General features: G+C 40.9%; 1 protein-coding gene across 2 annotated transcripts in view; it reads left to right on the top strand.

Annotated features, from left to right (window-relative positions):
* The window catches only part of LOC126191104 (peroxisomal multifunctional enzyme type 2), a 119467-nt gene that overhangs the window by 21665 nt on the left and 83286 nt on the right, over positions 1-14516 (top strand). For both annotated transcript variants that reach the window (XM_049931843.1, XM_049931842.1), the window contains 5 exons: positions 1558-1695; positions 1807-1959; positions 11722-11866; positions 12035-12162; positions 12394-12510. In XM_049931843.1, coding sequence (XP_049787800.1) covers positions 1558-1695; positions 1807-1959; positions 11722-11866; positions 12035-12162; positions 12394-12510 — 681 coding nt within the window. The remainder of the gene's footprint in view (positions 1-1557; positions 1696-1806; positions 1960-11721; positions 11867-12034; positions 12163-12393; positions 12511-14516) is intronic.

Below are 14516 nucleotides of genomic sequence, written 5' to 3'. Positions count from 1 at the left end.
TACCGTATCTCAAATAGTCACAGCCGTTATGTTCTCATAATTTGTGATTCCCATACAGGGAGATACAAATATCATCATTGCAGCCTGTCGAGGCATGGATACATCACTGATGTGTCCAGTGTTTGTGTTTATACAGTGTCTGCTGCATCTTCACAGTCTTGGAGTGAACTATAACGATGTTGTTCAGACATGGAGTAGATACAGAGAGATAGGAACTGTCGATGACATGCCTCGCTCAGACTGCCCAAGGGCTACTACTACAGTGGATGACTGCTACCTACAGATTATGGCTCAGAAGAACCCTGACAGCAATGCCACCATATTGAATAATGCTTTTTGTGCAGCCACAGGACGTCGTGTTATGACTCAAACTGTGTGCAATAGGCTGTATGATGCACAATTTCGCTTCCAACGTCCATGGCAAAGTCCATCTTTACAACCATGACTCCATGTAGCGTGGTACACATGGGCCCAAAAACATGCCAAATGGACTGCTCAGGATTGGCATCACATTCTCTTCACCAATGAGTTTCGCATATGCCTTCAACCAGACAATCATCCGAGACGTGTTTGGAGGCAACCCGGTCAGGCTGAACGCCTTAAACACACTGTCCAGTGAGTGAAGCAAGGTGCAGGTTCCCTGCTGTTTTGGGGTGGCATTATGTGGGGCCGACGTACGATGCTGGTGGTCATAGAAGGCGCCGTAATGGCTGTACGCTATGCGAATGCCATCCTCTGACCAATAGTGCAACCATATCAGCAACATGTTGGCGAGGCATTCATCTTCATGGATGACAATTCGCGCCCCTATCGTGCACAACTTGTGAATGACTTCCTTCAGGATAATGACATCGCTCAACTAGAGTGACCACCATGTTCTCCAGACATGAACCCTATTGAACATGCCTGGGATAGATTGAAAAGGACTGTTTATGGATGAAGTAACCTACCAAACACTCTGAGGGATCTACACTGAATCGTCATTGGGGAGTGGGACAATCTGGACCAACAGTGCCTTGATGAACTTGTTGATAGTATGCCATGACAAACTTATCAATGCAAGAGAATGTGCTACTGGGTATTAGAGGTACCGGTGCATACAGCAATCTAGACCACCACCTCTGAAGGTCTCACTGTATGATGGTACAACATGCAATGTGTGGTTTTCATGAGCAATAAAAAGGGAAGAAATGATGTTTATGTTGTTCTCTATTTCAATTTTCTGTACAGGTTCTGGAACTCTCGAACCGAGGTGATGCAAATCGTTTTTTGATGTGTGTATTACCAAAAGTGGACATAGAGTTTTGTTATTTCTGTGATATAGTGTGGCTTCCTTGCTGTATTGGCAAGTTCAATAATTGTATGCAAGTGTAATTTGAAAATGTATGCAAATATAATTGTTTATTGACAGTGTAATGAATTGTTATGATAAGCATCATTATCAGCTGTTTGTCAGCACATATCATGTGGAAGCTAACTACTGTTGTTTTATATGATTCTGTCTGTCGTTTGTGAAGCTGTGACATGGTAATTTCTCATTCCATATAATTTCTGTAGGTCTTGGTCGTGCTTACGCTCTTCTTTTTGCGGAAAGAGGTGCATCTGTTGTCGTAAATGACCTTGGTGGTGGTCGACATGGTGAAGGTCAGAGTACAAATGCAGCTGATAGTGTTGTGCAGGAGATTAAAAGAAAAGGTAACAAATATATTTTTATAACTTGGTTAAGTTGCATCTCTTTGAAACACTTGTGGAATGATTTGAGTTTTGTTGAAGGAACTGTCATTTTTCAAAGTCTTATTGTTAAAGGTGGTGTTGCTGTAGCAGATTACAATTCAGTTGAAGATGGACACAAGATCATTGACACAGCTCTCAATAATTTTGGCCGTGTGGACATTGTTGTCAATAATGCTGGAATTCTTAGAGACAAATCATTTGCACGAATAAGTGATACAGACTGGGGTAAGTATGATTACTTTTTTACAAAAAGTGACTGAATAATGAAGACTGCTATGTTGGGTTATTTAAAATTACTGTTAGGTCTTAGGGGGATCATTGTTTACATGAAATCTCATGGATAGCTTTGGCTTGGATCCCTCATTTATTTCCAGTCAATAATGACAAATAAATATCCATTGATTATTGACCTGTTGTACAGCGAAAGGAACCAAACACTTGTAAAAAGATTTTCTTTAGAAAATACCACCATAATAAAGTAAATATTAAGCTACTAATACCAGAGAAACAGAAGCTATGTAATGAATCTGAGGAGGCAGCAGCTTTGTTCAGTGTTGCAGCTTTATTACTAATTTACTCAATCAGAATTAAGATGGCATACAGGAGGTGGACAAATATATGGAAACACCACAAACCCACACTACCATACCTAATACAGTGTAGGTAAACTGTTGGCATTCAAAACAGCTTCTATTATCTTGTAATGAATAAATACAGATCCTGTATGGTTTTCAGGGGAATGTTATACCATTTTCCTGCAAAATAATGGCAAGTAGAGGTAGCAATGGTGGAGGTCGATAGCAATGGGGCAATGTAGGCCATAAAGGCTCAGTAATATTGAAATCTGGTGAGCGGTGGTGAGGGGAGATGTGCCAGTTCTTCTTGTGCTCACAAAACCAATCCTGGATGATGTCAGCTGTATGAACAGGCATCCTGTCATCTTGGAATGCAGCATCACCATTGGGAAATAGACATTTCGCCAAGGGGTGGACCTCATCACTCAAAATGTGCACATAATCCCAGGCAGTAATGTGACCTTGTAGAGTAACCATGGGGCCATGGAATACTACAATATGGCCACAGAAATCCCCATCATGTTTCACTCCTGGGATATAAACTCAGCCAGAAGTTGCAAACATTGCTCCATATTCCAGGTTTTATGGTGTTGGCACCATGTTTTCTTGTTAGGGGCCTTTGCACCACTGATGAGTGGTTTTGGAATTCCATCTCACCCTGCAATTTCCTGTTACTGGAGCTCCCTTCATATTGTTTTGGTGCTGACAGGGTATACGAATTCAACATTGAATTCTGCTGTGACTTTTGCAGCCACTATCCTCTTATTTTTCGTCGCAGTTGTCGCCAGTGATTATTCGTCATGATCACTCAATGCAAGCTTTTGTCCACCTTGTGACTTAGTGGATGATGTTTTTCTGCTTTCCTTGTACACAGTATAAATCTTCGATACAATGCTACCTTGAAAAACCAAACACTTCTGCTACCTTGGTTAGGGAAGCACCCGCCATTCAAGCTCCAACATATTGCCCATGGTCAAATTCACTTAGCTCCAGTATAGTAATTTAGTTCCAGTATGATGGACATAGAGGAATTATAGGCAAGGTTCCAACAGATTGTAGATCATCCTGTGAAGAAATATGTGCCTAACTAGCAAATTAAGAATGGGAGATACCCACTGTGACTGAGTTTCGATATTTCGAAAATGCTGAGGAACCAAAGGCTGTTGCGCTCTCAATTCAAAAGAGAATGCAGAAATGATGACAGGCAAAGTAAGTAGAGATTTGTGAATCTGTAAAAAGATCTACGCACAAAACGTGCAACTTTCACCATCGTTTCTTAGCGAAAGATGTGGCCAAGAACCCGAGAAAATCCTGGTCTTATGTAAAATCGCTCTTATGCTTTCATCCATTCACTCATTGACCAGTCTGATGTAGCAGCAGAAGACAGCAAAAGGGAAGCTGAAGTTTTAAATTTCACATTTAGGAAATTGTTCACACAGGAGAATTGTACAAACATGCTGTCACGCAGACTCCTGTATGGCCAAAATAGCAACAGGAATTCCTAGTGGAGAGAAACCTGAAAGAGTTGGAAACAGATGAGTCACCAGGTCCAGATGGAATCCCAATTCAGTTTAAAAAAGAATGATGTAGGGCGTTGGCCCCTTACTTAGCATGCATTTATCGTGAATCTCTCGCCCAGTGTGAAGTGCCAAGTCATTGGAAAAAAGTGCTGGTGACTCCGGTATGTGACAATGGTAAAAGAACAGGCCAACAAAATTACAGACCATTATCTGGAATATCGGTTTGCTGCAGAATTCTTGAATATATTCTCAGTTTAAATATAATAAATTTCCCTAAGACTGAAAAGCTTCTGCAGACAAATCAGCACGGGTTTAGAAGCATTGCTCATGCAAAACTCAGCTTGCCCTTTTCTCACATGATGTACTTTTAACTATGGATGAAGGGCACCAGATAGATTCCCATTTCTAGATTTCCATAAAGCATTTGACACGGTGCCCAACTGCAGACTGTTAACGAAGGTACGAGCATATTAGATAGGTTCCCAGATATGTGAATGGCTAGAAGACTTCTTAAGTAATAGAACCCACTATGTTGTCCTCGACAGTGAGTGTTCATCAGAGATCAGAGTATGGTATCATCAGGAGTGCCCCAGGGCAGTGTGATAGGACTGCTGTTATTTTCTATATACATAAATGATATGGCAGACAGGGTGGGCGTCAATCTGAGGTTGTTTTGCTGATGATGCTGTGGTGTGTGGGAAGGCGTCATCGTTGAGTGACTGTAGGAGGATACAAGCTGACTTAGACATAATTTCTAGTTGGGATGAATGGCAGCTAGCTCTCAATGTTTTAAAAAAAAAAGGTAAGTTAATGCAGATGAGTTGGAAAAACAAACCCATAATATTCGAATACAGCATTAGTAGTGTCCTGCTTAACACAGCCACAGTGTTTAAATATCTGGACATAAAACTGCAAAGTGATACGAAACGGAATAAGCATGTGGGGATTGTAGTAAGGAAGGCGAATGGTCGACTTCGACTATTGGGAGAATTTTAGGAAAGTGTGGTTCATTTGTAAATGAGACCGCTTATAGGACATTAGTGCGATCTACTCTTGAGTATAGCGTTTGTGATCTTCACCAGATTGGATTAAAGGAAGTCATCGAAGCAATTTAGAAGCATGCTGCTAGATTTGTTACTGGTATGTTTGAGAAAAACATAAGTATTACAGAGATGCTTTGTGAACTTTAATGAGAATTCCTGGAAGGAAGGTAAAGTTCTTTCCAAGGAACACTATTGAGAAAATTTAGAGAATTGGCATTTGAAGCTGCCTGCAGAATGATTCTAGTGCTGCCAACATACATTTCATGTAAGGACCACAAAGATAAGAAACATATAATTAGGGCTCGTATGTGGGCATATAGACAGTCATTTTTCCCTCACTGTATTTGCAAGTGGAAGAGGGAAGTAGTGGTACAGGGTACCCTCTGCCATGCACTCTATGGTAGCTTGTGGGGTATGTATGTAAATTTAATGCACTCACAGTTACACAGAACACTGTCCTGAGCGTGACTGACCCTTGCAACATGTTTAGGATATTCCGCAGGTTTCGTTTCTGGTCAAATACAACAGCGCGCCGGCTGGGCTAGCATCTGCATGTATGGTGGTGGTGGTGGTTGTGGTTGTGGGGATGTTTAAGGGGGACTAAACAGCTAAGGTCATCAGTCCCCCAGCATGTATGTTTGGTGATGCATTTCCCACATTGTTTCTATATTTTTGTCCAACCCCTGTAAGTGTTTATGGCATTCCACCCAAACCACGCACCCCCATCGTTTACCTTCCTCCTAAGATCTACAAACCCAATTATCCTGGCCATCCTATAGTTGCTGACTTCAAAGCACCCACCGAATGTATACCTGCCTTAGTTGATCAATACATACAACCCATAGTACAAAAACTCCCCTCCAACATCAAAGATACCAACCATTTCCTAGATCGTTTGAATTCTGTGCCGTCCCACTGCCACCACACACCTTGCTTGTCACCATTGATGCCACCTCCCTCTATACCAACATCCCCCACGTACATGCTATGTCTGCTGCTGAACATTTTCTCAGTCAGTGCCCACCTGATTCTAACCTATGACATTCTTCCTTCTCGTCTTAATCAGCTTTATACTTACCCACAACTACTCCACCCTTGAGGGGCAGACATACAAACAGATTAGGGGTATGGCCATGGATACCAGGATGGCTCCTTCCTATGCCAATCTTTTCATTGGTCACTTGAAAGGGGCTTTCCTGGGATCCATAAGCCTTCAGCCCCTGGTTTGGTTTAGATACATTGATGACATCTTTACCATATGGACTCATGGTGAGGCTGACCTACTAAAATTCCTGGAACCTCTGAATATCTTGTCCCAGTTCACATGGTCTTATTGTGAACCCCATGCCACTATCCTTGATGTTGATCTCATCCTCACTGAAGGCCAGCCACGCACTTCTGTCCACATTAAACCTACCAACAAACAACAGTACTTACGTTTTGACAGTTGCCATCCTTTCCATGTCAAACGTTCCCTCCCATACAGCCTTGGCATCTGGGGCAAACGTATTTGTTCGTATGCAGACTCTTTACAGCAATACATCACCATTCTCACCTCAGCCTTCACTGCACGTAATTACCCCACCAGCCTAGTTAAAAAGCAGATTCCCCGGGCCATCACATCAAATCCTGGTACTGTTGATCCCTCCACAAAACAGCCTCTGAGCACACTACTGATGACTCAGTATTATCCTGGCCTGGAATATGTTAATCAGCTACTTCGGCAGTGCCATGATGTCCTAAAATCATGCCCTGAAATGAGATCAGCTTTGTCTGAAATTTTGCCCACCACACCTAGAATAGCTTTCTGTCACCCTCCCAATCTCCGCAATATTTTTGTCAGACCATATGCTCCTTCTGCACCCATCTCCCTGCCCTATGGCTCCTATCCCTGTGACTGCCCCTGCTGCAAGACTTGCCCTATGCACCCTCCTACCACCACCTATAATAGCCCTGTAACGGGCATAACATATACTATCAAAGGGAGAATCACTTGCAAAATGACACATGTCATATACCAGCTATTATGTAAACACTGTTCAGCATTCTACATTGGCATGACTACCACCAAATTATCAATTAGGATGAATGGGCATAGGCAGAGGGTATGTACTGGCAACTCACAATATCCTGTTGCAGAGCATGCTCTACAACATGATCTGTATTCTCCCCCAGACATCAGTTTCTCAGAATCCGCAGGTGGTAACTATCACTACAACATGTCCTTGGTTCTGACCACCCACCTGGCCTTAATTTACGTTAATTTCTCCCATCTCAGCTTTTCTTCAATGTAATTACTCTTTGCTTCAATCCTTTTTAGTTTTCTACATCTTTATTTTCTTTCCTATCTATTTTTCACTGCCCCTTCCCACCTCTGTTACGTACAATGCACTTAGCTTCTCACTCTTATTAACTTGTGCACAATGTTTTAGTAGTAATCTCTATCTTACATATTACCCTGTCTTCCATTTTTAAGCTCTCAGGTTTTCAAATCTTGTCCGATGCAGTCCCCAACGATCAGTCTTTCCTTCTCATCCCGTACAGTAAGTCTTCCTTGACCCGCAGTTCTGGGTGGCTTTCCCAAAATCTACCCCTTTTCCTAGATCCCTCCAGTCCTTTTTCTTCACCCCTCTTCCTTCATCTTCAACCCTTTTGTCTGAAGAAGGAGCCACTGGCTCCGAAAGCTTGCCAATCGCAACAGTTTTTTTATGTGTGTGTTCTGCCACTGCTTGGTGAGGTGATTTTTTATCTATCCAATTAAATAAGTTCCTTATTGAGGTATGACACTATTGTTTCTCTGTCTAGTTTGCTGAACACACAAATCTTTCTGCTTGTTTGGATTCCCTATGTGTTTTGATATTCACTGTTGCTATAACTGCCTCATTGCTACTGATCCCAGTTTCGATGTGGACTTCCGCAAAGAGGTCAGGTCTGTTTGTTGCCATTAGATATATAATATCTCCATCATAAGCGAGGTTCTGAACTATCATTTCTAGGCAGTTTACAGCGAAGGCAATTAGTAATGTTTCATAGGATGTCTTTTCATACCTCTATCAAAACTATAATCATCCCATTGATTGTTGGACGATTAAAATTTCCTCCAATGATTAAAGTATGATTGTGGAACTTACGTTAAGTGAACTGAGGTTTCCTCTAAAGTTTTCAGTTACATCAGGAGTTGAACAAGGTGCTCGATAGACAGACCCTATTATAAATTTTTGTAGACCCTTGATACTGAGTCTTGCCCAAACAGTGTCCAATGCAGCTTCAATTTCTGTCTCAGTGGATCTAAGTTTCTTGTCTTCTGCGACAAATACACCACCTTCATTTCCAGGTGCCCTATCCTTTCGATATATGCTTAAATTTTCCCCAAAGATCTCACTACTGTCAACTTCAGGTTTTAACTAACTTTCTGTGCCTAATATTATGCGAGTTTCAGTGTGTTTTAGGAGAGCTTCAAACTCTGGCACTTTGTCATGAATGGTTCAACAGTTAATCACGAGGATTGTGGAACTCCCATCTGTGGCAGGCATTTGTGATGTTCGCCTGCTTTATTTCTTCGTTGATAGTCCTCGGTTTCGACATACTGCATTGTTATACTGGCTGAAAAATGGGGGGGGGGGGGGGGAAGTTCAGCACTGATGTAGTCAACAGTTGCAAAGTTGTGTTCACAGTTCTTTACTTTCACTGTGCACAGCCCCCCAATATTACACAGTTATATGGCCAGTTCACTATTGGTAAATGTTAAGCCTCATTTATTAGGTTGCAGGCAAACATCAACATACTGCTACAATAGCTTGCTGTTGAACATTATGAGCACTAAATACCTAACCACACAGTTCACAGTTCTTGCAGAATAATAATATACTTGTGACACTATTTCTCAAGTAACTTGAACAGACATTGTTGTTGCCTTAACACATGGCCCACTTGTGTGACACTAATTCATATGTTTAATGCGTTGTTGTTACTCTAACTGATACAGACTTCATGTCGAAAATCCTCCATTGACTGACTGTCTCGGGATAAAAAATCTGGCACTGAAACTATACTTTGTTTGATGTTTAATTTATAGTAATTACAATTAAAACATAACTCATTCAGTTAACTGAATACATGTAAAAATTCCTTCTTTTTAAAAGTTTCTTCTACCACAAGGATTAGGCTGAACTATTTGTTTAAATAATGAAATTAACAGATATAGTTAAGCAAACAATGCTTTTGACGAACCTGCTAATTATTTTGGGATTAATTGAGGACTTGTTTTGCTAATATGTTTTTGAATAGAGCCAAATAAATGCTTTAAGAATGCTAGCAGTTCTTCTTCTAAATATTTATAATTATCACAGAATTTATGTTTGTTTATAAGTCAACAATAGAATTGAAGTCACAAAACAATTACTAATTTCACCCTATAACAAAAGATATTAACTAGGAATAGTCAAAATAAATTAGGAAATTGATTATATACACAAAACTAAGCACAAAATTAGATCAAGTGCTATATTTCTTAAGACTGAGGGCCAACCTTTCTCTTTTATGAAAATGCAGATTATACTCATTTAGGCCTTTGTTAATTTTAATTACTCAATAATAATAAAAAAAGATGTTAAGGAGGCAGATGGCAGAACAAGAGAGGAAGTAAAAAGATCCCACCTTGCTTCGTCACACGTTTCTTTGGATCTTACTCAGTTACTTCTGAATTTCTCACAAATATCATTATCTGGATTGGAGGGAGATTCGCCTAATATATATATTTTTAAAAAAAATTTAAAGTGTAGTGCACACTTGACCCTTTTAGGGGGACCCTACAACTCTCACCAAACCCTCTGAGTGTATGGTTTGGACCTTTCACCCGACTAAGAACAAGGAGGGTGTCTTCTGTTCTGGGGCAATGCTCCAGATTGAGAGCTTCCATTGAAACTCTATGAACAAGGCTGGTATTCTCAACCCTCTCTGTTAATCACTCGAATGCTGCTAGCGTGACCTCAAAGCCTAGACAACGGGCATCATTTGTTCCAACGGGAACCACAAGTTGTATTTGTTTACACTCTGTTTCCCCAATGGCTGCCAAATTAGCCTCTTCAAGATGCTGAATGTGGTCTCCAGGCATACGCACTGAGTGTATCTAGTGTTCCTTCCCACCCCTTGTTGCCATTTCCTCAAGGAGTACCATTCTTCACCTTATGTTTGAACTGCTGATGATTAATAAACATACCCTTTTCTCTCTGCCACAAAATGGGCCTCTCCAAAACAGGTGAAGTGGGTTACACTGACTCAAATTCAGATTCAATGAAAGAAGTCATTTCCAACTTGTTAGTTAGAAGGAGCGGTATAATGCCCTTAATCCTCCCTAGTTCCTAGGTCCCTGTCTATCCTGTGAAGGATGCCTAGACCTAACATTGACACACTACTAACACTATGGCACACAGGTAATGATGGGGCTTGTATTTCCTGTAGGAGAGACAGTATCCACAGGAGAGGATAGTACTTGAGGAATCTTCAGTGGCTCTGGTACACACCTCTGGTAGCTTTGCCAACACACCCATTTGCAGCAGCTTCCAATCACTTGACAGTAGTCAGGGCGATATCCAGCTGCTCATGTGTAGCAACCAACTTGTCCTCTGCCTGAGAACAGAAAACACAAAGGGGCCGCATTATGCCTGATGCAATATTTTACAGAACAATAAACAGTTTATTCTTGGTGCTGTATTTTACAGAATAGTAAATGAATAACTTTATACTGAGCTTGCAATTCTCTTTTAATTTATGTGTTTGTTGTACTTCAAATATTATCAGTAGTCTTTAAGTAATTTATAGCCAAAAACGAGGTATCTATTGTGACAACAGAAAACTTGGTACGAGTTCTATAGTACAATCATTTTACGATAAATGTGGACAATGTACACTGCTACTAAAAGACGGAACTAATATAATGTGATATGTTACTTATTCTTAATAACTGTAAACTACAAATGCCAATTTATTACGAATAGGTTACACAAAACACTCAAATTGCAAAAATCTTTGCAAGTTCCAAAACTTCTCAAAATATACCTTTCTCATGTAAATATATAACAAAATTTGGGAAATGTTAGTTTGTGAACAAGGTACTGTGGCCAAGATTTCTGAAAAGCACAGTCAATCTTATAGCTGACAGAATAACATTACAGAATATGACACATTCCTATCAAGCATAGGGTATGTTTAAAATTGATTATTTAATATTACACAATGTATCTTGACATTTGCGCTAGTTTTGATAAAATTTGCATGAAAAACACATTTAAATTGTATGTCAAATTTTTGTATGTAACTTTTTGAAATGAATTTATGTAGCACTTGTGATTTTACTCTTAATACAAAGGAAATGCTGGGAGTCAGCTGAAATATGTAAGTGTAAGTAAATAAATGTGTGAATTGCACAGATTTTGTATCCATTTTTATACTAGCTTGCCAAAGGAAAGTGCCAGAAGCAAACTACAAACTTTGAATCTGAGATAGCTGAGTGGCAAAATTGTCTAAACGATTACATTGTCATGCTGAATTCCATCTCTGATCGTGCACAAGCAAATGCAGACTAATCCATGATGCACCATATCCAATATCTACTCATGTATAAAAACTAAAATATATATTCACTACTCTTGTCAGCTGCCTGACATGTAAAGCTGGAAATTTTATTTAAAATGTCTTACAGTGCTAAGTGCTTAAAAATCAACAGTTCTAATTGTGCAATCTTAATGACAGCTATGAAAATCCTCATTTATTTAGTTTGATTTGTGTTGTGTTTGCTTTTATTAGAAAAGTACTTGGCTGCCAGGCCAGTGATATAACTTCCTTTTTCAGACTTGATCCAAAGGGTTCATCTGAAAGGAACTTTTAAAACTACTCAAGCAGCTTGGCCACATTTTAGGAAACAGAATTATGGTCGAATCATAGTAACAGCATCAAATTCTGGGCTTTATGGAAACTTTGGCCAAGCCAATTACAGGTTCGTTCTTTACTGATAGGTTTCTGAATCCAAAGCATTGTCATGCAAACTACAGGAAAACTTTGAAAGAATATAGGTGCAAAAATATTTCATGTACAGAATAAATTGACTTTTTAATTTTTACTTTTGTATGTACAAAAAGAATAGTAATTAATATCTATCTTACAGTGCAGCAAAAATGGCTGTTGTTGGGCTCAGTAACACACTTGCCATAGAGGGAAGAAAATACAACATCCACTGTAATGTCATTGCTCCCACAGCAGCATCCCGACTTACAGAAGATATTCTTCCTCCAGGTTAGTCCTGCAAAAGCACACATCTACATTTTTTTAACCCTAAAATTGTTTTGTACGTATCATAGCAACTTGTGTTTATATCTGGCACCTCACAACATAATAGAATTTGTGTTAACTACTACTAATGGGACAGACCTTACATCATCTTTAGACCTGTTCAGTTTTTCAGTTATTGAAAGGGTGAATGTTTGATAGTATAGTAATAGATTGTATGGTATTATTTTGTTGCAGACTTTTTTGCAGAACTTCGCCCTGAATTGATTGCACCTGTTGTCGTGTGGCTGTGCCATGAAGAGTGTGAAGAAACTGGTTCAATTATTGAATCAGCGGCTGGTTGGGCAGGAAAATGCAAGTAACATTTGTACACACATGATTTATTTTGCTGTTGACATTGCTCCTCTGCCAATTTGAAGCCATTCCATCTTGTCTTACCATGTGCCCCTCTCTCTGTTCTCACACAGTTATTACACTCACATGGTAATGTGCTTTGTGTATTCTAATATTATCTGCTTTTAAGAGTTTCACTCATGTTGCTCCCTTCAGCAGCAAGGTAACTATAACCAGCCACATGTCTTTAAATACGTTCCAGTATGCTGCATCTTATTCCCATAGACTTCGTTCCTCCTTTTTTACTTGTTCATTTATTTCTGCAGAACTGAAAACATGAGCAAGTTAACCACACATTTGGTCAAGTAATGGTTACTGTTAGCAGTATTTATGTCTGTTCAACTTTCGGGTGTATGTTTGTATTCCAGATTAACTTGGAATCTCCAAACAGATTCTGTATGCACTAAATTATGCACCTTTTATATAAACTTACAGCATATGTGAGTGATAACACGATCCTCAGCTCCTGTTATGCATTTTCTCATAGCCACATAACATACCGCATAATGCTTTTGGGCAGCTTCACCGCAGCAAACGAGTTTTTACAGGATGTTTAAAAAAAAACTATGTATCTTGCAGACTGATTCTCAAGAAATTGAGTGTAATGACAGGTCCATCATTATTTATATTTAGTCTCCTATTCTATACAAAAAAATAAAAAATAAAAAAATAAATAAATAAATAAAAAAAACCTAGAGACAAATTAAGGCCATCATTTCATTATCACAATATACGCCACGAAGAAGATTGGCCAATTATTTACAACACTAAGCAAGACCCACAATAGCTCTATGTACTTGGAATAAAACTGTTCAGTGCACTGCCGCCTACCTCATTAAAATCCTTCAGACGTGTTCTACATAACAGACTTAAAAAGAAGGCTTTCTATGCCATCAATGAATTTTTTGATTGTGCAAAAGATGATCTAAAATTTTAACTCATACTCCATAGGTTTTTGTGCAAATCTACACTCCTGGAAATGGAAAAAAGAACACATTGACACCGGTGTGTCAGACCCACCATACTTGCTCCGGACACTGCGAGAGGGCTGTACAAGCAATGATCACACGCACGGCACAGCGGACACACCAGGAACCGCGGTGTTGGCCGTCGAATGGCGCTAGCTGCGCAGCATTTGTGCACCGCCGCCGTCAGTGTCAGCCAGTTTGCCGTGGCATACGGAGCTCCATCGCAGTCTTTAACACTGGTAGCATGCCGCGACAGCGTGGACGTGAACCGTATGTGCAGTTGACGGACTTTGAGCGAGGGCGTATAGTGGGCATGCGGGAGGCCGGGTGGACGTACCGCCGAATTGCTCAACACGTGGGACGTGAGGTCTCCACAGTACATCGATGTTGTCGCCAGTGGTCAGCGGAAGGTGCACGTGCCCGTCGACCTGGGACCGGACCGCAGCGACGCACGGATGCACGCCAAGACCGCAGGATCCTACGCAGTGCCGTAGGGGACCGCACCGCCACTTCCCAGCAAATTAGGGACACTGTTGCTCCTGGGGTATCGGCGAGGACCATTCGCAACCGTCTCCATGAAGCTGGGCTACGGTCCCACACACCGTTAGGCCGTCTTCCGCTCACGCCCCAACATCGTGCAGCCCGCCTCCAGTGGTGTCGCGACAGGCGTGAATGGAGGGACGAATGGAGTCGTGTCGTCTTCAGCGATGAGAGTCGCTTCTGCCTTGGTGCCAATGATGGTCGTATGCGTGTTTGGCGCCGTGCAGGTGAGCGCCACAATCAGGACTGCATACGACCGAGGCACACAGGGCCAACACCCGGCATCATGGTGTGGGGAGCGATCTCCTACACTGGTCGTACACCACAGGTGATCGTCGAGGGGACACTGAATAGTGCACGGTACATCCAAACCGTCATCGAACCCATCGTTCTACCATTCCTAGACCGGCAAGGGAACTTGCTGTTCCAACAGGACAATGCACGTCCGCATGTATCCCG

The sequence above is a fragment of the Schistocerca cancellata genome, chromosome 6, assembly GCF_023864275.1.
Source record: "Schistocerca cancellata isolate TAMUIC-IGC-003103 chromosome 6, iqSchCanc2.1, whole genome shotgun sequence".
NCBI lineage: Eukaryota > Metazoa > Arthropoda > Insecta > Orthoptera > Acrididae > Schistocerca > Schistocerca cancellata.
The sequence above is the reverse complement of the archived record's forward strand: the minus strand, read 5'-3'. Positions and strand labels throughout refer to the sequence as shown.